Source organism: Larimichthys crocea, chromosome I (genome assembly GCF_000972845.2).
Source record: "Larimichthys crocea isolate SSNF chromosome I, L_crocea_2.0, whole genome shotgun sequence".
Taxonomy (NCBI): domain Eukaryota; kingdom Metazoa; phylum Chordata; class Actinopteri; family Sciaenidae; genus Larimichthys; species Larimichthys crocea.
The window spans coordinates 22,226,801-22,253,765 of record NC_040011.1 but is presented as its reverse complement, the minus strand read 5'-3'; the positions used below and the strand labels follow the sequence as shown (position 1 = coordinate 22,253,765).

At 39.1% G+C, this 26,965-nt stretch overlaps 3 protein-coding genes and 1 long non-coding RNA gene across 6 annotated transcripts; 3 read left to right on the top strand and 1 right to left on the bottom strand.

Annotated features, from left to right (window-relative positions):
• Positions 1 to 583: 583 nt before the first annotated feature.
• On the bottom strand, positions 584 to 7,166 carry leprotl1 (leptin receptor overlapping transcript like 1). Of its 2 annotated transcripts, XM_027283398.1 has the most exons (5): positions 7,044 to 7,166; positions 6,329 to 6,404; positions 4,928 to 5,114; positions 3,694 to 3,806; positions 584 to 3,211 (listed from the first exon to the last, which is right to left on the bottom strand). In XM_027283398.1, coding segments are annotated over exons 1-5 (393 nt in total). In that variant the 5' UTR covers positions 7,060 to 7,166; the 3' UTR covers positions 584 to 3,210. The 2 variants fall into 2 exon arrangements, with proteins under 2 accessions (XP_027139199.1, XP_010748751.1); XM_010750449.3 differs by having other exon boundaries at positions 584 to 3,806.
• A 543-nt stretch (positions 7,167 to 7,709) lies between these two features.
• On the top strand, positions 7,710 to 15,080 carry srp72 (signal recognition particle 72). Its single transcript, XM_019258471.2, has 19 exons — positions 7,710 to 7,852; positions 8,373 to 8,493; positions 8,693 to 8,813; positions 9,028 to 9,171; positions 9,462 to 9,573; positions 9,657 to 9,688; positions 10,089 to 10,213; positions 10,382 to 10,439; positions 10,525 to 10,656; positions 10,774 to 10,902; positions 11,228 to 11,300; positions 11,432 to 11,496; positions 11,627 to 11,722; positions 12,098 to 12,201; positions 12,544 to 12,621; positions 12,778 to 12,915; positions 13,059 to 13,096; positions 13,453 to 13,612; positions 14,228 to 15,080. The coding sequence occupies exons 1-19, from the start codon at positions 7,753 to 7,755 to the stop codon at positions 14,406 to 14,408; spliced, it is 2,007 nt and encodes a 668-aa protein (XP_019114016.1). The 5' UTR covers positions 7,710 to 7,752; the 3' UTR covers positions 14,409 to 15,080.
• Positions 15,081 to 20,959: 5,879 nt separating this feature from the next.
• On the top strand, positions 20,960 to 21,966 carry LOC104934724 (ribonuclease-like 3). Its single transcript, XM_019258444.2, has 2 exons — positions 20,960 to 21,049; positions 21,478 to 21,966. The coding sequence occupies exon 2, from the start codon at positions 21,483 to 21,485 to the stop codon at positions 21,915 to 21,917; it is 435 nt and encodes a 144-aa protein (XP_019113989.1). The 5' UTR covers positions 20,960 to 21,049; positions 21,478 to 21,482; the 3' UTR covers positions 21,918 to 21,966.
• A 2,774-nt stretch (positions 21,967 to 24,740) lies between these two features.
• LOC109138419 (uncharacterized) lies at positions 24,741 to 26,785 on the top strand. 2 transcript variants are annotated; one of them, XR_003463053.1, is made up of 4 exons: positions 24,741 to 24,820; positions 24,913 to 25,035; positions 25,207 to 25,262; positions 25,355 to 26,785. It is a non-coding gene; the product is annotated as an uncharacterized LOC109138419 (long non-coding RNA). The 2 variants fall into 2 exon arrangements; XR_002041907.2 differs by lacking the exon at positions 24,741 to 24,820 and having other exon boundaries at positions 24,834 to 25,035.
• The last annotated feature ends 180 nt before the right edge of the window (positions 26,786 to 26,965 follow it).

The following is a 26,965-nucleotide window of genomic DNA, read 5'->3' as shown; positions in this document are numbered from 1 at the left end:
ACAAGTCAGAATACTTTCCAAAGCTGCTATATGAAAAGCAATAAGTGCTTAATAACAATTTACTTTAATCATTCAATAAATGGTTTGCGACACATGATAATGTACTTTTACGCAGATCTAAGGACACAACTTCTCCTATGAAGATTTCTAAGTCAAACCTCCTGTGTCCAGAGGAGTTATAGTTGTTGACATCAATAAGCAATTATATCTGATTACAACCACATTATAGACTATTATGAACAACTGAATGTTTATATAATGCTTTTACATGCTTAAGAAGGGGATTTAAAGAGTTGCTAAGTAGTAGTAGTTAAATAATCAAACAAATTGGTGATGTCATACAGGAAAACCAAGCTGACTTCCCTTGAATATGAAAGATCACTGGATATATTTGAAGTCTGACTCTTTCTGTCTAGTAATGGACTGATTTTCCTGAGGGCACCAGCAACACAAACTAACTAGGCCATGCAGATAATATTAGTTAAGCTTATTTCCTGTGAAGTCCTGTAAAATGACTGTGGTTGTGCTTATCTGATCCAGTCTTACCAGTACAGCAAATGCATTTGTAGTCATTCAAAGGAGAGGATGTTCAAAAATGGCGTTTATTAAAAAAAAGAAAACCACCATGCTGACTTCTGCCTCTTGAACACAAAAGTTGTAGATAAAAAATAGCGTTGGACATTGACATGAAGCGTCCAGTGAAATAAATAAATACAATATTCTCCCAGACAAAGCTTAACGCAGTAACCAGTCTATACACCAGATCCTGTCAATCAGGCTACAAAACAGGAAGTCAGAGAACATTTGACAAATTGAGCTTAAAATGCATACAGTGTCACACACATGTTCACACCTCAGGAACACTATGGAGTTACCCTGCTTGTCCGACCATTGACTGGCCACCACCAGTGGGTAAATCTACTGTTACGAACATGATCAATTCGATTCAAAGTGGTGTTACAGAAAAAAATGCACAAATCATGTCAGTAGTTTTCAATATTCAGTAACTTAGTTAAATACATGTTTAACTGTAGCTAAAAAAGCTGCCATTGTTATGGTGCTTTTAATACAATCAATGCCTTCACTGAGGTTGTGATCTCTGGAAGAGTCACGTAACAGACAAGAACGTTCAAAAATATTAGAGCTAGAGAGTGAGAAGCAACGTGCAGTACCCAGATGTCAGCTAGTGTTTGTAGCCACGAGGCCTGAGGCAGATTTCCAATGCTTCCATCTTCCCATAGAGTTTTTCATTTATGAAGGAAATACTACAGGAATTGTGGTTGATGTCAGAGTTTCACTTCACGTTCATTAGCTGTTAATGCAACTCAGACTGAGCGGACCACTTGTTACAGTTCACTTTAAAGAAATAGTTGAACATTTTTTGCTCATATGGTTCCATCCCAGGAGTTATAAGACATTTTCATGTTTGTGCTTCAAGTGTATTGCTAGAGCCAAGAGGTGATTAGCTTAGTATAAAGACAGGAAGCAGGAGTAAACAGCTATCCTGACCGACTCCAAAGTTAAAAAAAGACAGACAACATCTCTTAGGTTTACACATTAGCGTGTTGTTTCGTTTGCTTAATCGATGCACAAATGTTGTGTGTGCGGATGGATTAAACAAACATGATCGGAGGTGTTGTTGGGCATATTTTTGAACTAGCTGTCTCCCCCTGTTTCAAGTCTTTATGCTAAGCTAAGCTAATTACATCTTGGCTCCAGCGCCGTGAACACACACATTTAAGAGTGCTATCAACTTTCTTCATCTAACTCTAAAATGTTGAAGTATTCCTTTAATGAAGTTTCATTTACTGTTCATGTGGTTTAAAATCAGAAAAAAAGGAATCTGGAAGTGGAAATTATACAATATTATAAGCAAACACTTTCGAGCTGGTCTTAAACTCAATGCAAATGTTTCATTGGAAATCTTGATTGATGTAAATGCATGGTTTAGTATCTTCTGGGCTGGCCTACTACACAGAACAACTAAAGAAACTTGTCTTTCAAGTCAATTATAGTACTTCAATCCTATTACAAATCACTCATGTTCATCTTTCAATCATTTTTTCATCTTCCAGAGAGCACATATTCAAACTGAGCCATCCACAACCCCAGCAGATGCTAAGTTCCTTATTCAGCCGCCACTAATTCAGTTAAACAGCCGACAGGAGAGCTGCACCTGACTGACTGCAGGCTGTGCTGATCTCAAAGCTGCCAGCAGATTACACAAACCAATATACACATTTCCTTCACACAAGCCAGAGAATGTAGAAACACTTCAAATCATAATACATAACGGCGTTTAAATGATGATCATGCTGGTGTGAGGAAATGTGACAGTGCCAAATCTGGACCCAATGTGCTTCTAGAGAGGAATACGACATTAACACTGAGCATAGACTCTGGATTCTTTTATTTTGAAGGAGTCACGTTTAAAAGCTTAAGGGCTGTTAGTGACCGACCGGGCCTTGATTATAAGTAGCCCAGTTCTTAGCCTGGCTGTGTTTCCAACAAGGCTGCTGTCTTTAAGCTAATCCTACACTAGCTGGCAGCTACTATGGGCTTTTCATGCTTTATTGACCTGACAAGGTGAGGCTTACTCAAAAGTGAGGTAAGAGCTATCATGTGCAAAATAACATGGTGAATAAGCAGCCTGCATCCAGTTGGCACCTGGGAAATCACCAAGTCAGTTTGGTTTGATCTCTGCAGTGATGGTAAGAGTGTTTGAGTGAATCCTCTCCTCACATTCTGCTGCTCTTAAAAATCATCTTACTTTGTGTAATTACGTATATTAATGCAGACATAAAAACGGTGAAGATGGTCCCCAGACAGAAAGAAAGAACATACTATACTGCTGGAAAGACAACTCATTTACACATGTAATAGGAGTTGGTGGCAGTAACAGCCCAGTTCTCTATCACAAACACACTCGTCTTCTAGATTTGTTCACTTTAGCAGCTTAGCAATGGTAGCATTGTGTTAGCAGAGAAATAATGAAAATAAAATCTGCATTGCATGAGCTGTATCTTCACATTTTACTGTGACAAACATTAAAAATTGACACAGTTTCAGTCAATACGACCCGTGCCAAATGGAGCCTTTTCTCATCTCGAGTGGTGAAATCTGAGCTTGTGTCGTGCAGGTTTTCCATCGGTTTTCTCCTGATTTTCACTCAGCTCAGCACTCAGACTTGAAATGTACACCCATCTGTGCTCTGGGTAAGAAGAAGAACACTTCTACTAAATAGAGAAAGAAGCCCAGACAGGCACTACCCTGCCAGTTTGGTCGGATTAAGTCTTATTTACCATTCAGTTGGATTCTTTTCCACATATTTTCACAGATATCATAAGCAGTTGTTCACCAGTGCTAATTAACCTTAACGCTCAAAATGAAAATGGACACACAAATGGAGAAAACTCGCAAACACAGGAGTCAGACAGCAGAACTAAAAATGAGAACAAATCCAACTGCAAGTCAGCATTTTCCATCCTACTTGTGTCAGTTCAATATGATGCAGGCGGTACAAAATAAAGTAAAAGTAAAATATTGCACTGGTTTGTTGTGAGTCTATGGATGGGCGGTCATCATATAAATAACAACAACAAGAACCAAACAGTAATACCATAATAATAATAATGATAATTGTAACGCTAATAAAAACAGTTAGGACTAAGGTCCCCCTCTCTGCTGTTTTACCACTGCTGCCAACTGAAGTCGTCGTTGGATCCAAAGACCACGAAGAAGCCCAGGATGGTCGCGAAGATGACTACGTTACCCGTTAGCACGAGCGCACACGCCCCCCAGGCAATCTGTAAACCAAACACATTAATAATTCAGGTTAACAAATGCTGCTGTGTGCTGCCAAGCTGCAGCACATATTTAGGCCAAAATCAAGTTGGTCTCAACAAGTCTTTTCCATACGCTCCATATTCAGGACACGAAACAGGAAACATTAGCTAAATGCTAATCGTGTTCTGGGCTGTATCTGTCAGCTTCTCTGCTATATAGTAATTAGTATTTTTTAAGTAATTCTTACTAATTGCCTCACTAGTTTTCTTTACTCCATACAAATTAGACTGTGAATGCAGCGATAAGCCTTGAATACAGAAATACCAAAAGTCGTCTTTCCCTTACCTATGGGATTACATGTGACCCAAACCCAGTGGTTTCTTTCGACTGGAGTAAATACATATTTAAAAAGGTGCCATATGTAACATTGTGAAGCACTTTATGTATAATCATATTTTGTTAATGGGTGAACTGGCTGTAATCTAACTTGAAGAATGAGACCTTCCACAACACTGCCAGTTGCCTGTAACAGCCTGTGGTTGGCCTGATTTATATTTGAAGTGTTTGGGATGAATGTTCTGTGAAAATCCAAAGGATGTGATGTCCATGCTCACTCCTGAGTACCTTCTATCTCTGCTTCCCACCAGTGTCCACAGTGTGCACTCCTGGCTTAGCATTAGCATGAGACAAACATAAAAATAGTCTGCTAACGTCAACAAACAACCGGCACCCACTACAACACAGAGTCCAACATTAGGCCCAAGGTCAAAGCAAACATTACTGCAAAGCATATGAAAAATATTGTGATATTGTAACACAATGAAATACATCAGTAAATTCATCCTGGGCCTGATCTGGCTGGTCAAATGGCTGGCTTGCTGTTTGCAGGTTAATTTGTCGGTTACTGTTGTGAGACAGAGTGATGCTTGCAGCTGGCTGGTTAACCAGCTACCTAACTGTAACCGAAGCCAAGCTGCGGTTGTCTGGCTGGCTGTGGTGCGGGCTGTGTTGTATGGTGTTGGCTGATGGGGTGCTTTGCAAGCGGCAGTGAATTTTCCAGCATTCAGTCTCGTGTATGTCACTTCTGGCCAGTACTTTTTGACATTGCAGTAAACTGCACTGAGAAGATTCTGTAACTTACTACATCAGCTCTTGCGAAGACGATGGGCAGGCCAAAGGCTGAAATGACGATCCCCGTCGTGAGGAAGATGGCCAGCTCTTTGCAGGCGTTGCTGGCTGAGTCTGTGTCGTCGACCACCCTCCGCGAGATGCAGTAAGGGATGGGAGAGAGGATGTAGAAGAAGAGGAGGAACAAAGGCCAGTATTTGCTGCAGAAGGAGAAAAAAGGAGATAAACATCCACTTGCTGTGATGATACAGGATGCAGTCAAGTGAACTGGAGGATAAAGGACCAAACACTGGTCAGCTCTCAGAACATTATCTAACTTCACAGGTGTTCTTCATGAGGGAGGATCTACATTTTTACAACCTTCTAATTATCTAATAACTAAAGGCTGACAGATACTATATTTTGGGGCCAATAACAATACAAATCTGATGAAATACACATAAACACAACATTATTGATCATGTTTTTACAGATAAATCCAACTACACTGGACACATTTGGTGTGCTACAAACACACTGCAAGGTTCACCACCTTTCTTTTGACAAAATCTCAGGGATATATGTGAATACCACCTCTGAATTGAATATCGGCGCGTACTGCATGCATGCAGAGCTGTGCAAAGCAGACAACTATCCAGTGGCCCCTCCCCCCCAGAAGAAAAATCCAAAACTTTATTGTTTGACAACTGGTTTGTGGTAATTTCATAAGCTGTAACTTTAGGAAAATGGGGGATGCTGCTTTACTAAATCAACTGTGGTCATGTATGGTGTCCACATTTAGTTTGAAGACCTTCATTATTCATGCTAACATGTTAGCCCGGTTTCCAGACCTTTGAATTACCGCCCGCATCTCAGATTAGTTGAGTGATTAAAACAGGTCTGGCGGTCAATCCATCAGAGCTTTGTTTGAAGGATTACGAATGGGGACGTCTTCCTCTTCTTCTTAAAAGAGCCACATCCAATAGCAACAGAAAAATTGTGACGAGGCTGGATGAGACTGACACTGGTTTTACACCTTGTTGTAAGATGACTTACAGAAATAACAACCTTGATATCACCACATTCCTTTAATCGTCTTGGATAATGTAAACTGAAAATACCATAACACAAATAACCACACAAGAAAGCTGGGACCATGCAATATTCTATCATAGAAATCAGAAAAACAGAAGGAAAATTGAATTTTATTGTTCGCAAAAGTGGAAAAATATCTCTGTTTCCTGTGGAAGGGTGTGTATGAAGGACCCTGTAGCTCTTTTATGCTCCGCAGCCCCCAAGCAGGTTAATCCAGTCATGCATTCACTCCTGTATCTAAAGCTGTAAACCTGTGATGGGATCACCAAAGAGTGTGAACAGCGTGCCTCACACACATCAACAGGCTCACATGGTGTGTGTGGTGGAGGTGGTTACTTACTCGTACACAGGGAGGGCACATCCTAGCATGAGGAACATGAGGCCAATAGCCCCTCCAAAGGACAGGCTGATGAGAGCTACAGGAGAGAGAGAGAGACAGAGAGGAGGACATCAGCTGATTCTCTCTGAATCTGTGCGGGTCTATCCCGACACCAGCACATTGTAGCAGCAGGGCCCCCCCTGGCTGCTGTAGCTATCATGTGATGAATCAGCTGATTTCACGTGTAACAACAGCTACATTAGCTATCTAAGCCGTGCCATTTGGGAGCTCATGTTAAACTCTGATAGCGATAAACTGCTTGTTAGCAGCAATGAATCCAGGCTGCAGCGAGCACAACATCTCAGTGTGATGACTAAAGTCAGGTGCGGCTAGCATTAGCATTATAACGGTAACTACTACGTTGTTATGCTACTATAAGGGGCTGTCATTAGAGACGGGGTCATGATGCAACATTACAGGGCGGCGGTGTGTCGCCTAGCTGGAGTGAATGTGCATTGAATTGTGTCGATAAGCAGCGACTGTCCTCCGGTCAAAGACATGAAGACAGTCCAGCTAACGAGTGGCCCTGCGGCTAACTACTTCCTCACGTTACCGTTAGCTCGCTGGACGCGGTTAACGCATCCATCAGTCTTCGGCTTATTTTCACACGGTGATACATGGACTGAGCGGGATTTTAAATACTTTATGAATCAAATGAATTGTGGACATTTCTTACCTTTAATCCCGGCCATTTCTCCTGGACAAAAGCCCTGACGAATAACAACAGTACCCCCCTCCTCGGCTCTCGAGTCCGACCGAACCTCCAACCCTGCCTGTGGTGGTGCATTAACGTGCTACCGGATATATCGGAATTATGAGCTCGTCACACAGAAAATCTGACTTGGCAAAGTAAAGCAAAACGTATTTCGGATATCAAAAGTTAAATACAGCTCCTGACAGCGGTATATTATGATTGGTTTACCAATGCCGATGCATAATTGTGCAATACGAATTTTAATTTTGCAGATGATCAGGGTTTAATTTATTTTAACGATTTTCTATATTGTTGGCCACTTTAATCTTCATTTCCATGTGTAAATTCGTACCTTTCAGATGTAATGAAGGAAAATGTACAATATTTTACTCCGAAATATCGTTAAGTATAAAATAATACCGTCATTTGTCAGAAAAAGTCAAAAACGCTCTTCAGACGTGAAGGCATCACTTGCTTGCGTCGCCTCTGAGTGAGAAATCATTAAGCTCGTGTATATCTAAAAAAAAACATTTTTTATTAACACTAACGACGTCGTCTTTTATGACTAATCACCAGTTTGCGTATTTATTCTATTTTTAAATAAATAAATAAATACATACAATTCTTGTTCACGGTAACCCGGATGTGTACACCTTCTGTTTCCGCCGTCCTCTGAACTCATTCAGCGAAGATGGCGAGCGGAGGAGCCTCGGTGGCTTCGCTGTGGACCGAAGTGAACCGCTGCGGACACAGTGGCGACTACACACGAGCCCTGAAAGCTCTGACTAAAAGTAGGACTTCATGTCTGTTGTGGTTACTCTCAAACGGAACCGGGTCTGCTGCCGTACGGCACACGGACAGCTCGTCAGACCGCAGAGCTCAGTGGCTAAGCTAGGGCCAGCTGTTAGCATGTGGCTAGGCTAACAGCAGTTAGCAGCTACTTGTCGAGTCTCACAGACACAGACTTAGCTGAGTATATATCAGACATCTGCTTGTAATCGTATGCTTAAGTCATGTAGCCACCAAGCTGTCTGGCTTAAGTTTTAAACTTCATTATGAAATAATATCTCGCCCCCTAAAACGCGCCGTCCGTTTCTGATTAATGACGTGTCCCTAGCTTTACAGCTAACTTATCATGGTGGGCTGCTCATCAGCTTTCAGTCAGCTGTCACCAAACACCAGAAACGCTGAGTTGATTTTTCTAAATATATATATATTTTTTAATTATTTTTCTCTTTCCAACAGTGCATTTGTCTTCAATCTGTATGACTAATACACTTTCTGTTGTGTGTGTCTCCTCTTCTGTCGCAGTCTTGCACGAGAACAGGGATGATGTGACGGCCCTTCACTGTAAACTGGTTTGCCTTATTCAGAATGGCAGCTTCAAAGAGGCGCTCAATGTCATGAACACTCATTCAAAAGTGCTCGGCAGGTAAATCTACACCACACTGAACAACACACTGCTCCACTCTGTAGGACGAAGTCAACATACTAGTTGTTGATGAAAATAATCCTTGGTTGAACCCATGCCATCTCATTTCATTTCTTTTATTATTGTTTTGTTAAATGTTCTTAGCTGATAAATTACAATCTCCTCATTATATTTCATTTTTATTTCTTTTTTTCCTCAGTGACGTTGTGTTTGAAAAGGCGTACTGTGAATACCGGCTGAACAGAGTAGAAAGTGCCCTGAAGACCATTGAAGGTGCTCCTGAGCAAACAGACAAGCTGAAGGAGCTCTACGGTCAAGTGGTAAGGCTGTCTGATCATCAGGGTAATCATATTGTAGCTGGATGCTTTACAGGTACTTTTTATGGATATGAGGACAGTGTCCCTGCCCACCCCTTGTTGATGTGAACCAGTAACACCTTTTAATCACAGAGTCTTGTGGTCTTTGACAAGTATTCTTTTGAGGCTTTAAAGAGTTCTGCTGATTGGAACTGTGCCTCTTTTTTTCATTGTCTAGTTGTACAGACTGGAGCGCTACGATGACTGCAAGTCCGTCTACACCGATCTGATCAGGAACTCGCAGGATGAGTATGAAGAGGAGAGGAAGACCAACATGGCTGCTGTGGTGGCGTCTATGAGTCAGTGGGAGGAAGCTCCGTTGGTAAGCCCTCCTCTACAACATTTTGCCACTGTTGCTGACCGCAGTTTGTTTGACCAAGCACGTTTGAAGCGGTAGAATCAAAATCTGAAACGGTTCCTCTTAAATGCTTAACTTCACAAAGTAAAGTAAAACACCAGATATGTATTTTAATGTTTTAAATGAGTATATATGCCAGAGAAGAAGATCTCAGACAGACTTCATTAGCCAAATTACTGTGCATGTATTGTATTATGTTTTTTTTAAGATGATGTTTGATAAAATATGTAATTTTTTTACATTATTTTTTGTAGGAAGATCTAGGTCTTCCCGAGTCCACGTATGAGCTGTGTTACAATGCTGCCTGCTCTCTGATTGGCCAAGGACAGTTCACAGAGGCCCTCAATAAACTCAGACAAGCAGAGGGTCAGTCCTGCTCTGTTCCACCTTTTGTCAAGTTATTATTTTATTCATTTCTTAATTTCATATTAACTGCTTTTCTTTTACAGAGCTTTGCAGAGTCTCGTTGGCAGACGATTCTGTGAGTGTTGATTTGTTTTCTTGAAACATTTAAGCATCGTTGATGATCCCTGAGCATGTATTTACAAAGAATTCAGATTTTAGGGCTTAAAGGTTTAAAAAGGCCTAAACAATTATGGAAGGCAGTAATCTTGTTGTTAATAATACTTTTTTTTTTATCTGGAGAGTGAAGTTTTGTAGTTAAATCTTACTGAACAGAAACCAAAATCTTCAGTTTCATTTCCCAGAAATAGTCTGACTTAACGATACATCATAAAAAATATTGCCAGTACAAGAAACTACAAATTGATCAAGTATGAATTGTTTGAAATGCTTTTTGCCTTTGCTTGTCTTAATTCCCCCGTGTCCTCCAACTGTTTGATTTCTACTTCTCACTGTCATCGCTGGTTTGTCCCTTTCAGGATGTGACCGAGGAAGACATCGACTCAGAGCTCGCCGTCATCCATTCTCAGATGGCGTATGTCATGCAGCTACAAGGTCGGACAGATGAAGCACTGCAGCTCTACAACCAGGTCATCAAGCTCAAGTGAGTGCAGGGTTCATCAGATATAAAGAGAATGCAACACAGCTTGAAATAATGTCACTGTATTCTATTTTGAATGCGGGCTCTGAGTTTCAGCAGTCTATTAAAGCCATACACAAACTGTACTTTTTATAGAAGTATGTGTCAATAGTAGTCTGCTCTTCATTACAGGCCATCGGATGTGGGTCTGCTTGCTGTGACTGCCAACAACATCATTACAATAAACAAGGTGGGTGTCACCCACCCAGAGATGTAAAAAGCAAAAATGCCATTTGGATCAAATGTTTTAATTAATGCTTCATCTGTTTTTATAGGACCAAAACGTGTTTGACTCAAAGAAAAAAGTGAAGCTAACAAACGCTGAAGGTGTTGAGTACAAGCTGGCGAAGAAGCAGCTGCAGGCCATTGACCTCAACAAAGCTCTCCTGGCCATGTACACTAACCAGGTACAGTTGTAGCTAAAAATCTGTTATAATTCAGATGAAAACAGCAATTGCTGACGATTTTTCAGAGTTTGAGATTTCATTACTGATCACCGTTTGTTGATGTGTTGCTGTCCACAGGCTGACCAGTGCAGGAAACTGTCATCCAGTCTTCAGTCTCAGAATCCGGGTCACCCACGGCCAGTCCTCATCCAGGTTGCTCAGCTGTGCAGGGAGAAGCAGCATAGCAAGGCCATAGAGCTGCTCCAGGTAGACATGCCCAACAGTGCTGGTTGTTTTCAGTCTGATTCACAGTCGTCTCTCATTCATCACAATCCTTCTTTTCTTCATGATTGCATCAAAGGATAAAATAAGACACTAACTCATTTCACGTGTCTTTGCTGTGGCTTTGAATTGTATACTCTACTCAAGAATTGAAGCTAATTTTAGTTTCATGTCCACTGTCTGTAGCTCTAACAAAAGACGCGGACTTAATAGGATCTTACATTTTTGTTCCCTTCTGTAGAGCTTTATGCATCATTAACAATGTGTATTTTCTGAGACCATGCTAACTGACAATTGTTTGAATTTCCAGCAATTCTCAGATCAACATCCAGAGAGTGCATCTGGCATTAAACTGACAATGGCACAACTCTATTTAGTACAAGGTACTGGCTTGTTTTGATGCTGATTATACAAGATACAGGGTTCATTTGTGTCAAAACACATGGCTGTACAACGAAATGCAGCTTGTAGTCTCTTCATGCTATTCACACTCATGCTCCTTTTTTGTCCTCAGGTCACGTAACAAAAGCTTGTGATGTCCTAAGGTCCATCGAAGAGTTCAAGCACAAATCAGGAATGGTAAGTCAGAAATGAAAATCATCCCGGATACTCAATGAACGATAACTGTTTATAATATATGTGTGAACTCTTTGGTTAGACTTTAGTCTGCTCTTGATCATCCATCTAAACTGTGTCTTTGACTCTTCAGGTCTCAGCTCTGGTAACAATGTACTCCCATGAAGAAGACATCGACGGTGCTATCGATGTTTTCAGACAAGCTATTGAGCACTACCAGTCTGAACAGGTTTGTGTCTGACATTTAGCTTTGATTTTGTTCACAGGGTGATATAACGTGATATATCTGATCTGTCCAGTGGAACCAATGCTTTTTACCATTTTGCTGTCCCTTTTGTAGCTGCATGAAATAGTACTGTCACTACAGTCTGCTGTGTTTGATTACCCGGTAATCTGCAGGAATTGCAGAAACAGATTTGAGTGCTTCATAGAAGAAAGTCAACAAAGATGGAGTACCGTCTCAAAACAAATCTTTCTAATCACCTCCTGTAGTTAGGGCTGTGGGTGATACTTTCATCTGAGTAGACCAGCCAACAAATGAAGCAGTCTGTGACATCTGAATTGGTTTCCACTGTATAATCAGCGTGTTCTTCCTCCTCCACAGCCCGGATCTGCTGCACACTTGGCACTTGTACGAGAAGCTGCCAATTTCAAATTGAAGTACGGCCGGAAAAAAGAAGCCATTAGTGATCTGGAGCAGCTGTGGAAGTAAGTTACAGCCCAGTTTAACATGTGTTGAGTATTTGTGGGGGAAAAAAAACACATAATGTTCTCTGTAGAGGTTATCTCACAGCTGCTCTGCCTTCGTGTTCTTGCCGGTGTTATGTCAAGTAACTTAAATGTTTGTCATTATTACAAAGTGCTTATAGAGGAGCAAAAATACAAATTACAAAATGAGAAAACAAACCTGTTCTTTTCGTATTTATGTAGCACATCTGTGTGTGCGTATGCTGGCTTTGACCTTACCATTTGTTGTGTGTTGGTCTGTGTTAGTCAGGATGGCGCACCGGTTGTTGAAATGAAGCTTAATTTTATTTTTTGTTGAAACAGGCAAAACACCAACGACATCCACACACTGGCACAACTCATCTCTGCATATTCTCTGGTGGACACAAATAAAGCCAAATCGTATCCTTTGACCTACTGAAAAGAACAGAGCTGCAGTTTTTTTTTGTTCTGTCTGTTCTCGTCCTCAAACAATTATTTCACCTTCTCTTGTACAATATTGTATTCCTAACAGTATTTCCATTGCGAAAACAATACATCCTTAGCATTCCACTCTAGCCTCAGCAAACACCTACCGTCTGCGGACAAAATGGCCTTCAATGTAGATGTGGACGAGCTGGAGAACTCCCACGGAGCAACCTACGTCAGGAAAAAAGCCGCCAAGGTCACAGGAGAGAACATTCTCAAAGAACAAGGGTAAACCCACATCAGTCTCTTCCACATCGACTTTTTAATGTTTGAAAGTCTTCCTAAATTTGAAGACAGCCTTTTTTAAAACTATGTGCTCGAACTGCACTTTCACCTCCTTTATTCTAACGTGTTTGCATTTTGTTTTACAGCCAAGGTGACATCAAAAAGAAGAGGAAGAAAAAGAAAGGTGTGCCATTCATTAAATATTGATTGTGGGACAGATTATTACTAAAATAAACCATCAAGATTGGGGGGGGGAAATGACACTTTCTCTGTGAAAATATTAGGTTTACTCTTTACTCTTAGATTACTCATCTGAGTCTTGTTTAAATGGTCAAACAACCAGGAGGAGTTGCAGCAACAATGATTATTTCCTCTTATGCAATAACCCCATGACTTGTATTGTAGAATGTTGCAATAAGGAAGTTTTTTTTATTGAAGCTTTTAAGATTGCATATTATGTAGATGGTTATTTTCCACAGTACTCACACTATGCTGAGTTGAGCTCTACTCTTAAGTGACTCCTCCTGATCTTATTTTTAGGCAAATTGCCCAAAAACTGCGACCCAAAAGCGACCCCTGACCCTGAGAGGTGGTTTCCCATGAGGGAGCGTTCCTACTACAGAGGCAAGAAGAAGGGGAAGAAGAAGGAGCAGATTGGAAAAGGCACACAGGGAGCTATGGCGGGAGCCTCAGCCGAGCTGTGAGTGAACACATGCACGTCACCTGCGAGTGGAGTTGTCTGGGTGTAATTTTCTGTAATTGAAACCCAGTAATCAAGTGCAGTAATAGAAGAAAAGCACCTGAGATTGTTCTTTTCTTCCCCTGCTAGTTAATCCTCAGCGGAGGTGTCCAGCTGCTGTGCAGAAGAAACTGCTTGTGTGTTATTTAGGATAAGAATTATTTTCCATCTCAGCCAACATAGAATTCCATATGGTGGACAATCAGAAATGATCTACACTTGGGAGAGTGAGGTGGTGTCAGCTGCTTATTTTGTTGTTATAAAATTCTTTGAAGTTTCAGCCTTTGTTGGCAGCTTTAAGGAATAATTTGACATTTCAGGATGAGAATATCAACACCACTCTCATACTGAGCTGGAGCCAGAGGCAGTTAGCTCCCTATCTGTCTCGAGGAAAGAAAAAATAACTTTCTAACATTTCTTTTATAGTCCTTGGAGGATGTTAATAGACACTTGGTATAAGACTTTCCACACCACATCCAACATTCCATCACGTTTCATCTTGTTTAAATGGTTTACCTGAAATATTTCCTTCGCACTGAGCTCTGATCTCCAACTTTGGCGTTTCATTTGTTCCAGGGATGCCAGTAAGACAGCCAGTAGCCCTCCTACCTCCCCCAGACCAGGGTCTGCATCGGGCTCATCCGCAGCCCCCGCCAGCAACATGGTCCCACCTCGACAGCAGAAACCTGCAGCCTCGGGAGCCACGCGCAAGAAGGCACCACAGAAGAAGAAAAAGGGAGGCAAAGGAGGCTGGTAGTCAGACGGAAACAAGACGTGAGGCAGAGGGGCCATGTGAGACACTGATGCCTGTGTGGCTGAGACATCAGCAAGAAATCATAAGCTTTTCTCTTTTTTATGTCAGTTTTATTCTGACCATCGTTCATTTTAAACACGTGAAGCCAAAAGTTTCCCTTCGCTCTTTGTCGTTAATTTGTGACGTTTTTGTTATTTTAAAGTACAGAAAACAGAATATTTAAAGAACAGCTCCCCTGAAATTCACTTTGCAGATGCTTCCTTGGTGTTTGTTTTTATTTTGCTTTGACTCGTGACCTTTTGAGGTCAGATATTCCCATTCAGCTTTTTTTTTTATTCATGAAAGGCCCAGAGAATGGAAACGATAGTAGCAGACTACTTTTGCAAGTTAACTTGAAGTTGAATTCTGGGAGAACTGTCCTTTTAATATTTTTGGGTCATCCTGTATACTTTGGCTGTTTGACTCATGTTTCCTTAAATTGTCCCTTTTACTTTCAATCAGCTGCAAAGATGCAATGTTAAAGAATTATTTATTTTTCAGTCCCTGTGTTGGTCTAAATTCAAGCAGAAGAATTTAAATTCTTGAAATAAATTTTGTCAGATGCATGTGTCAGAAAATAAAGAGACCGAACAGGTGTCCCGTTTTGTTAAGTCTTAATAAAACTCTTGACAGCAACATGTGACCCCTGTGTTTCCTCTAACATTTTCATTTGAATTGATTAGATCACTACTCTTCAACTGCGTTTGATCTATGGAGGGCTTTCTTCATGTTTTGATTTTGTGTTTTTTTTTTTCTGTTGGAAGTACACTGCAAAATAATCTTTCCAAGTTATGTCTCAATGGTCAGGTTATCTGAATTGGGGAAATAATCCTCTGAAACATCTGGAGCTCCTCAGGTAGACTGATACGCCTCCATTGATCCGGCAGTCATTGGGCATGTACAGTACATAGGGATCATAGGGACACGCAAACCCCTCCACCATCATAAGGTAGCCATTCTTGGAGAGGAAAGTTGTTTTGTTACGTTACATTATAATTTATGACATGTTACAACATTATATTACATTATATCAAATTACATTATATTTCAATACATTATATCATATATTACATTATATTTCAATACATTATATCATATTACATTTTACTACATTACATTACACTACATTACATTTAGGGATGCACCAATCCGCTTTTTTCACCTCTGATACTGATGCCAATATCTGAGGTTTAGTATCAGCCAATACTGATCCGATACCGATACAGAAAAACAGCGTGGAATTACAGTAACAAATGGTATGTCTAATTGTGTGGAAAAGACTGGGATCATTCTTTTGTGCAAGGCAACATCAGACTTGACTTAAACATTTCTTTCCTATTTTTAAAAAACAAATGACATCAATGACGAAAGCATATGACGTCACAGCGCACAGCATAGAATTAGACTGAATACATCGACAGATATCGTTCGGTCCATTGTCACAGATACCCAATCTAGAATTTTCTTCAATATCGGGACCGATACCAATATCGGGTCGGTGCATCCCTAATTACATTATATTACATTTTCCTACATTACATTATATTTTACTACATTACATTAAATTACACTACTTTACATTTTGCTACATAACATTACATTAATCAACTACATCTTTATCTTGTCAGAGGAGGGGGAGGAATGTCGGCACCTTCGTTATCACTGAGGACATCCTATTCATTAGGTTGTCATGTTCATCCTCAGTGATAACAGTGATGTTTTCTTCATTAACATGTGGTCTACATCGGCCTCAAAACAATCCATGATGATGAGGTTGTTGCCATCTTAAACTTCCTACTCTGATGACGTGCAGTCACAAGAAGCAGAAGTTTCATCTGACTCTTCATCATCATCATGATTGTCATCAGCCTCGCAGCCATTCATGTTGACTGAGCTTTCCTCCTCTGTGTTGGACTCTTCTTCAGAAGGTTCCTCATCTTCTGACTGGATGTCTTTCTCCATCCAGTCAAACAAAGAAGATTACTCCTTCCAGCGTTTCCCTGGCCTTGGACTGTTGGTCCAGTCCTCATCGCTGTCCTCCCTGCTCCTCTTCTCCTCTCTCACGATGTGGCCATCGTCTTCATCTGAAGAACACAAGACTGAGAAGCCTTTATCTTCATCTGAAGAGCTGGAGAGGGAACCTCCACCTTCATCTGAAGAGCCAAACAACAGGGATGTCTTCTTCTTCATCAGCATGTGTTTTAAATTGCAGCTTGTCCGAAGTAGGATACAGTAGACAATGGCAGGTTCGGTCGGAATGTGCAGGGGTGCTTGTTGCCCTTATCATCTGCATTTCCTTTCTCCACCAGTGATACTTGCCACACCATTGCTAGGTTGTGAAGGACAATGCAGACACCAGCTATGGGTCCATCTCTGTCAGGCTCCATAACGATGCCAATATGACAAAAAGCAAACCATGTAGGTTTAAATTTGGCACAAATCAAGCAAGCATTGAAACAATAAATCATGATTATTGACATTTATGTTGACAGTTGATTGTGCTCTTGCATTTTGTAATTTGTATTTTTGTTTAAACATTACAGTTTATTAAAGTTTTGGCATGCCTGGCTCAGTGGTGCTGTCCATGGTGCTGAACGATGGATTTAATTCAGGCATGTTAAATTAGTATTTAAACTCTTTGCTGTGTGTGGTCACATCCCATAAGAGGAAATGAAAAGGCACAAGGGTGAAATCATCACGCTACCTCATGAACTGAATAAAATGTAAAAATATTCTTGCTAATGCAGTGGTTCCAAAATAGTTTTTTAAAGTTCATAATTATGCTATGAATCTTGAACTAGTCTAACAGGCTTCATGAATGTAGAAAAACTTTTCAAAACCTCCACCCACCTAAATTCTAATAGATGAAGCAGCAGGGGAGGTAGAGGGTTGCTTAAAGCAAGTTGTGGTGTAGCAAGGATGTTCAGCATTTGTGTGCAAAGAGAATGAGGTTAGTTCAAGCTGAGGTTGTGGTCATTTATGATTGGACAATGTATTGAACATGTGAAGGGGAGGGGAATTCACACACCAAGAAACCAAACCCGAGCTCTATAAAAGATTCAGCAGCTTCAAGATACTTAACCTGCACTGAGCCGTGATACAAGTGAGTATACTTTATATGACAACTTTGCAAAATTAGACTAAGCACCAAAATTACAAATACTATATTTGTTTTTTGCTTGAAGAACAAAATAAAAATAAAAGCCATCACCTTTCTACAATTTGAAGGTTTCCATCTTCCATCTGATTGCTCCTTACTGTCAGTAAGTATTCATACAGGACTTTTATGTTATGTTTCTTCTTTTTTTCTTTCTTGCATTTGTTCTGTACAGCTTTAACTGCAGGTCTGCAACTAATTGTTGTTGTTGTTGTTATAAATGTTCTGTTTCTGCTGCCCTTTCTCCACTAGGGAATCATGAGGATCCAGTTTGTCTGTCTGCCACTCCTGGTGCTCTCTGCAGCTTTGCTCTCTGCAGCTTTGCTCTCTAAGCGTGTGAGCATCAAGCGTCGTTATGAGAAGTTCATAAAACAGCACATCTATAAGGAGATGACTGCCAATATGTGTGATAAAGTAATGCGAGAAAGAAACATCAACCCGATCAAGACACAGAAATGTAAGAAGATCAATACATTCATCAAAGCCGACGACCGAACCGTGAAATCCATCTGTGTCAGTGAGGGCGAGCCGTATGGTGATATGACCAAAAGCCGCCAAGGCTTTGACGTTGTTGTCTGTAATTGGAAAACTGCAAAAGCTACCAAATGTCATTACGTTGGTAAAAAACTTAAAAACAAAAAAATTATAATTAAGTGTTTGAAGGGCTATCCTGTGCACTATAATGAAACATTGCCCATTCTAAGTGATTGAACAGCTGATGTGTACTTTACTTGTTTGTCAAATAAAATTCATTTGATAACATTACATTTGTGTATGTTTTATTATACAGCTTCAGCTATAATCAAAACAGTTTTTCTGATTTTGGTTTATTTACTTTAGGAATAAGGTGCATGCACATGATAAGCCTACTAGGTTGTGGTTTAGTTAGGAATCAGTCTAAAAAAGCTAAACCAGCAAAAACAGTTTGTCATTTATGTTGAGCAGTATGACAAATATTATGATTTTTTTTTCTTTACAATTAATTAATTTGACATGTTTTCTGTATATTTGTCCATTACAATGTCAACAACTTTCAGATCTTTTGTTTGTCCCCTAAACCCAAACATGAGTACAGTGTGTGTACAGTAAATTATGTATATACGAACAAGTTTTAAAGCCCTTCATTTTGTGCATCAGAATATTGTCAGTATCATTCATTAATTAAAAAAATTTAAATATAATCATCAGTGTTTGCAGTGTTTGCTTGTGTCCCAGGCGAGACAGACTGTCTAGCGTGGGACACAAGCAAACCCACATGCAGCAGCTCAACTGAGCAAAAGTTGTGGCTGACCATTTCTCACCACCTGGCCAAACAATACTTAACTGCTGAGAACAGACATTACTTGTATTCACAGGATGTTGGTGGTTAGAAGTGCAGGGCCAGGTGGATATGTTAAAAGTGATGCAAACAGCTACTGGCAAACATATTCTTCTATTATGCAATTACTCTCTTGAACATCAGTCAAAGATTACTGATTCTCATCAGTGATGCTGTATTGAGGTAGAAACCCCTCTTTCATACTGTCAGCATCTGGCACCATCCTTGTCCATCATCCACCTGTCAGATATTTTATTTCTCTGTTTAACTTCCTGTTTTGGATAGCAGTATAATTAATTTGTGGATCTACATACAAACATAGATAATGTAAGTATATAAAAAGATTTATATGCTGTAAATGTATTCATTATTTAAAATATGTTAACATATTGTAATATATGATACAAGTTTGCATCTTTTATTTCTTGTTTCAGCACTGCAAAGGCGAGTTGCACACTTGCCTTGGAAACAACCCACAAAGCCACATGTATCAGATACGCCTACAGATGAAAGAAGTGGCTATGAGATTATTATTTCTAAAAAATTGTTTTAGGGTCTGAACAATAATTCAGATACAAAAATATGAAATGAAAACACCATCAAGGTAAAACAGCAGAATAATTTTGTTCAGTGGTAGCTTAACAAAGGTGCATCACACAAGCAACAAAATGTAATTTAGCTAATCTTGTATGATTCAACAAATGGCATCATTTAGGACTAATATCCACATTAATGGTCCCTTACAAATACATTAAACAGTGATATGAACCGGTTGGCTTTATTTGATTTTTCGATTTTAATTTGTTAAATCATCAAACATCTGCTTTTCACCAAAAGATGGCAGTAGTGTAAAGAGAGCAATAGAGAGGGTGCAGTATTTGTGTCTAGTGTTGATAAAAACGATGACATCAAACACAAAGGTCAGAAAGTGGCTGCTGGAGTCAACTTGGGGAATAAAAAAGTAGTACACACAACTTTACTGCCTTATCTATGACATCTGATAAGCCAAAATACACAATTTATCAGCTGTAACTGGGTCTTTGGGAACAAGACTGCATGTATTATGGATTATCAGTTCAATAAATCCAAGGGAATGATGTTTTAAAATGTGGATCCTTTTTTGCCCTTATAACAATGCTCTTTTCTCTTCGCATTTATTTTATATCCGTTCTGTCCACAAATGTATGAATGTAAAATGGACATATTTAGGGACACTAAAGCCAGTTTTAGAGGCGATACCTTTTCAAAAGACTGACGGGGAGTTATTGCAGCAGCAGATGATTTCCAAATATCTTCCAAGAAATGAAATACGCAATCAAGGTTAGAAAAATTGCTGAAGTCAAAGGTCAATGGTAAGGTCAGGAAGGAAGAAAGTGTTCAGGAGCCTCTGATGTCTTATGTGGTAGTATTTATTGAAGCTTGGCCAAGGACAATTAGAGACACTCTCAAAGTACATCAGAAGTGCCTGAGTCAGTCTCAAATTCTGCCCAACTCCTGCTGGTGGATAGATTTTAAACCCCAAGATAACACCAGAAATACTACACGCCCAGAATTAGTCAAAGAGAATGTATTTACCCATGTTTGTGTTACTGTCAGCACATTCTGACGACACTGTTGTCTGTTTATGTTAATGGTACTTCAGCGGCAGGCTATCTATTATGTCTAGGAAGGCAACATTCAATTCCTTTGACCCTGGCCACCACAGTGTTGAGATAGACTGGCACCTGCTGTCCTCAAACAAAGCCAAACAATTAATACTGCTGAGGACCTCAAGGCCCACACGTGACCCAGTGTAACCTAAAAATAGAAAATTCCATAACAAGAATGACTATAAAGCCCATGGGTTAAAAACACTGTCTCACTGTTATTGATAACTTCTCTGAACAAGGGGTCTGATATCAAAAACTAGGCCTGTGCTATTGTGTGTGCTTGTTTGACAGACTTGGTCGAGATCATGCTCACTGGAAAGTTTTATCGAAAGTTAAAACAATTTTTTTCCCCCTGGCCAACCTAACAAGCTTGCAATGTGAATGCCCTTCCTACTGAGCTGTTGGACCAAAGTTCAGGCCAAAATCTATAAATAATCAGCAGTTTACAGAAATCATCAGTGTCGCTGTGGTTGTGATTCTGGTAAATATGTTTTTTATTATGAACTTTATATGTTAGTATTGTATTGTTAACTTTGGCAAGACAAAAGTGAGAAAGGTCAGTCATTCTGTTTTCCACTTTTTTCATTATTCAGAGTTTATTTCATGGCTGTGTTTCCTTTTAGCTTCAAAGATTTATCTATAAAAAATAGATTTGTAATGTCTTAATGTATCCTTATATTTATAGTTTACAATATATGTATGAATTTCTGCAGCCCTTGTCTCAACAAAGTGATATATTTATGTTTGATATTAATGTTGTGCGACGTTATTTAAAACCATTTATGCATAACAGGGGACATAAGTGGTACATGGAACATTTCAACATTTGTGACAGAATGTTGCAAAGTATTCACTCATGATGTCATAAATGATCTAATAGAAAATGTTTTTCCACGTTCCCTTCACCAGGAATCATGAGGATCCCATTTGCTTGTTTGCTGCTGTTTTCTGCTACCGTGCTTTCTCAGGATGCAAGCATCACTCCCCGTTACAGAAAGTTTATAGAACAGCATGTCAATGGTCGGATGAGTGTAGACAGATGTGACTCTGTGATTGGAAGTAGAGGCATCTCCAAAACCAATAGCAATGAGTGTAAGGAGACCAACACTTTCATCCAAGCCACCACCAACCATATCAAAGCTATCTGTGAGCAAGCAGGAGAGCCATATGGGGATATGACCAAAAGCCTCCAACCCTTCCCCATTATTGTCTGCACACTGAAAAACCAGCAGGGCAGGCTACCCCACTGTCAGTATCGTGGTCAAGCTCGCACCAGGAGAATTGCCATCAAATGTGAACAAGGCTTCCCTGTGCACTTTGAAAGAGACATAATACACTTTGAAAACTGAAAACAGCAGTTATTTCAGTTACTTGTTAAATAAAATACATTCAACAACTTCCAATTGTCTGTTTTTAATACAGTCATGTGCAATAATGACAGTGTAGTTGTATCAGCATGTATTGTGTTTTTAAAAATACACATGATGAGGAAAAAAAAAATCCTGATAAAATTGTAAAGCTGGTTAACAGGTGACGTTTGTCATCCATCACTGTGAAAGCAAGTGGACTTTAAAGAAGAAATAATGAGTAGATTAGCCATGCCATTTCTATCAGCAAGAGAGGAATAAAGGAAGATCTGGGTGTTTTGTCAGTTTCGTGGACAAGGGAGTAGATTATATGTGTCACAGCCAGGCACAGGGAGAAGTTACTAATGTTACATTAGACAAGACCAGGATTGTCCAAACTTTTTTATAAGAAGGGCCAGATTTCACAATGTGAAAATGTCCAGGGGCCAATACTAAAAACTAATTTTAAAACTGAAAAAAAACAGTAAAAGTTACATACAAATGCACTGTTCTGTAACAATTTTATTTTCATTGTCACAATTTTTTATTTTTTTAAAGGCAATCTAACGCAATCAGGCATGAACAAATCTAAAAACCAAACATCTGAAGTCAGATAACAAAGAATAAATTGTATGGAACACGTTAAACTTGCATGAAGCTGATACAAATCTTAACCTCGTATTCATTTTAAACATAACTTATTATGAGTAATGCAAAGTCTGTTAACATTTAAGGTTAAGACATATCACTCTTGCTCTTGTCTTTCGTAAGATCATTCATGAGGTAATATTTTGTCACATTTACAGATATACTGTATAACACCAGCAGTTATGTCCTTGGAAGTTAATGTTCAGCGCATTCAAATGCTTCATTATGTCAACCAAAAAAAGCCAAATCTGGTCCCTAGCAGGCCATAAATAATATATTATAAACATTAACCTTCGGGCCACATGAAATCTGACCATGGGCCATGACTTTGGACATGCCTGGACAAGACACAAAGTTCTGTTTTGACAACTTGTAAATTAACATTAACTTGTTAATAGCAGTTAGCTGTGAAGTTGTTGCCATCGGGTCTGTGTCTCCCGCTTAGAGTGTGACATTTCTTGGTTCTTCTTGGGTTTGAGCCCCAACTTTCAAATAATAGATGGGTCCAGTATGGGTCAGGTCAGGTCAGCATTTTTAGGTTCTGCATGTGTCCAGGTCCTGGTTTTCAAATATTAGACAGATCTGTTTTGGTTCCAGGTACTACTTTTGGGTTCAAGCACACATTTTTGGACTGATGAGGATCTGTACATGAAACACGTCTTTTTGATTTTTCGAAATTGATTTTAATCTCTTTTTTTTCATATGATAAATCTTGCAAGGGAAAACAAAACTAAAAAAAGACACAGAAAAGAATCCCTTCAGCCAAATAAAAAATACAATATTATCTCACAATTCAATCCTCCACAACAATCATAATCATCCAGTCCATCAAACTTAACGTGCCTGTTATTCTCTGTATGTGGGTCCTCCCTGTAGCAACTGTGCCAAAGTGTTGCATTATTTTGTTGTTTGATCATATAGCGATAAGAGGGATGTTTACGGTCCACTGGGTTCAAGGCTTTCCCAAAATACAAACTGAACTGTGATCAACAAATATTTGGATCAGTGTGACAGGCCTGCTGCCTTAATGTACATTCAAAGTTCACTTTCCACCGAATGATTGCAGGACTATCGAATAGAACATTTAAGTTTACAAGGAAGGGGTTCTAGGGGTTCATCCAAACTTAAAGGAAAAATTATAGGAAAAATAAATCTCAAGAGGGCCACCACCACAGTGGAACAATATGTAATTTGCAAAATGTAGATACTGACACTCATTTTGCCATCATACTAAATGTTCCAAAAAAAGCTAATAACTCACATTCTCATGACTTAAACCATCTGCCAGAGGGTGGCAGCATTGTAAAGAAAATGAGAGAGAAACGTATTTTACATGTTCTTATCAAAGAAAAGGTTCCATAGATATCCAAGTTAAAAGGCCAGAAAGAAATCAAAGTCAACATGGGATATCTAAGGTACTGCATGCAAATATACTACAGCTGTAACTATGACAACCAAACCAAACTGGGGGTAAACTGCTCATCCTGTAGGTTCCATCAGTGGCTGTACACTAACTCCATCTGTTTTTCCTGCAGCCCTATCTTGAATGTTGCTGTACCCCTTGGATTTTTCAGCCTGTTTCTACACTCTGTTTGAACCTTGACCTTGTTTGTAGCTGAACTTAAGTGCACAACCAATTGGCTATGATGCCATCTGACTCATAATGAAAGAATCTCATTCTCTGTGTGTTTACAATGACTTTGCTTCTACTTAAAAGGACCACAGATATCAGTGTTTTGTGTTAAAATGACATTCTTAGTGTGTAAAAGTTCGTCTGAACTCTCAGAATTCATTATCACATTTAGAGTTGGGATGTGTCAAAACATTAAAAAAAATTAAAAAAAACATTTCAGTTGGTCACTTTATCTCCTATTTTGGCACTGTGTTCAAAAACACTGGAAACAATGTTCAATAAATAAAAGTGACCACACAGAAAAAGCTAGAATATTTGTTAGCTGAGAAAATGACATTTTGATGTGGTGATATTTATCTGCCTCTTTGGATGACAGTTTAAGATACCACAGAAGAGTGTTTTCCAAATATCTTGGAAATGCAATGCAGTTGTTGAAAGGAATTCCTATACAGGTTAAAATGTTATTAGAAAATGTAATGCAATGTGTAAATGCATTCAATGTTTTAGTTCTTTTCACACCAACACTTCTCTCTGTGTCAATTATAGCGATGAATCATGCTTTCACGACACATAGTCTCAAAACCACACTGCTGGTGCTGTCATGACTGCAGATTTGAAATACTGGGTTGGTTCATTTTCACTTTGTGGTACACCAAAATGTGAAAACATGCATCATGCATCTTATGACAGACTCAACTATTTCCTCCCATTTCATAGTTGGCTCCCATTTGAAAGTGTTGCAGTAATATTACTCATGCTGCAGTATTATCGAAATGAAAAAGTGGATTTACAAGAAAATGCTGTTCCTATTCTGCGTAGCTTTTATGTTCACAATTGGTGGTAAGTATGCATCTAAAATTTAGCTTAATTTGTGTATTAAATGTTTTATTCCCACCATCTTATAGTAACTGATGTACACTAGCAATAAAAAAAATGATTTACCTACTTTTACTCAATAAATATTAGTTCTGTGTTTCTTGGTTATTCTTGGTTTGCCCTGGTATAATCCAGCTGCTGTCCTGCAAACACATTCTGCAACAACTATTGATGATCAACAAAGTCAGTGTGTAAGTAATTTATCTATTTATTTTTTGTATTAGATTTGTATTATTTAGTTGTCAGCTCTCATCTTATTATGTTTTGCCATATATTTCTACAGATGAATGAAGACCCACTGATTTATTATGTGCCAGACTTCACCAGAGGGAAAGTTGGCAGGAGTGTGAGGAGAGGTGGAAATGCATCTGAAGGAGAGAGCATCTACTCTGATGTCAGGGTTTTGGGATTGGAGTAGCAACATTTAATGTGTGTATGGAACACCTTGGGAGCAACATATATTTTTTTATATGGCAAATGTTTTGTCTTAAGTGACATTCAAATGTCAGTTATATTTTTGGACCAAATCTTGATATCTATTGATTTTGTTTTATTGAGGTTTGTGCTATAGACAATTTAAATTTATTTGTTATTTACCACCATTGCATCTTATTTTGGCGGTAAAAACAAACAAACAAAAAAACAAACAAAAAAGAACAAAACAGTTCTATGTATCTGCAGTTTGATCCAATCAAACCCAAATAGTGTTTTCAACCTGATGACAACTATATTTTTGCACCAACAACAGTCTGTTCAAGTAGTCTTCAGGTTGATATAACTGTTAGTCTCAGTAAACTAATATATTCCACTTGTTTAACAATGCAACGTAAATTAATGAAATACATTTCTAAGAAATTTGCCAACCATTCACCTATGTGCCTAAGTTATACATTATTTCTATAAACTGTACATAACTTATTGTACTCTTTTATTTTTTTATTTTTTGTAATGTGGATGTATAGCATTGCATGTTGAAACACAGTGTGTAGCATGTTATTGAGACACAGATAGAACAGAAGGAAATCACCAGGATTTCATTATCAGGAAATCACCAGGATGTTAACTAATCAGATGATCAGTATTCTTTGATACTAATGCAGAAATTGCTCCCCAAAGCTGTTCCAAGTGTGTGAGCATGTGTGAATGTGATTAGTTCCTAGTTCCTTCATTGTCAGCATATGAATGTGTGTATGAATGGGTGATTGGGATGTGTAGTCTAGTAAAATGCTGCTTACACATTTATGCATCAGTATTAAAAATGTAATAGACAATACAGGCACTTTCACTTTGATACTTTAAGTACATTTTAATGATAATACATATGTGTTGTTACTACACAGGTGTCAGACCACTTCAAAGAGGAGTCTAATGCAGTTTGCGGGTTGAGAAGGCAAAATAGTTCAACCCCAGAGTTGTTTGGCCTGATGGTGTTTGACACTTTCAACAGAAACCAGTGATGGCGTTTGTCTGTTGAGAGATCATTTGGTAACCATGGTAACATTTAAGTGGTATTTGCCCAGAAAAGGGAAATGGCTTGAAAGAGCGATGTGTTTCATTATACATGCAGTCATTTCATTACTGAAATTGAGTTGGGATGCAATCACACTTTTTATTTGTGAGCTGCGATTTCCTCCTATTACACTATGATACAAGATACCTTGTTCATCACTGTATGTCACAGTTGCCGTCTTGATTAAAGTTGTTCTGCCTTTGACCACCTCTTTTTTTAAATTTTATTTATATAGCACCAAATCATAACAGGATTAACCTCATGACACTGTCCACAGGACTAGACAGCAGGGGGATAATATTATTTACAAAGACTCAACAATTCCTACCATGAGCAAGGACGTAGTGACGGTGGCAAGGAAAACATTTTAAACTAGCTTTTCCT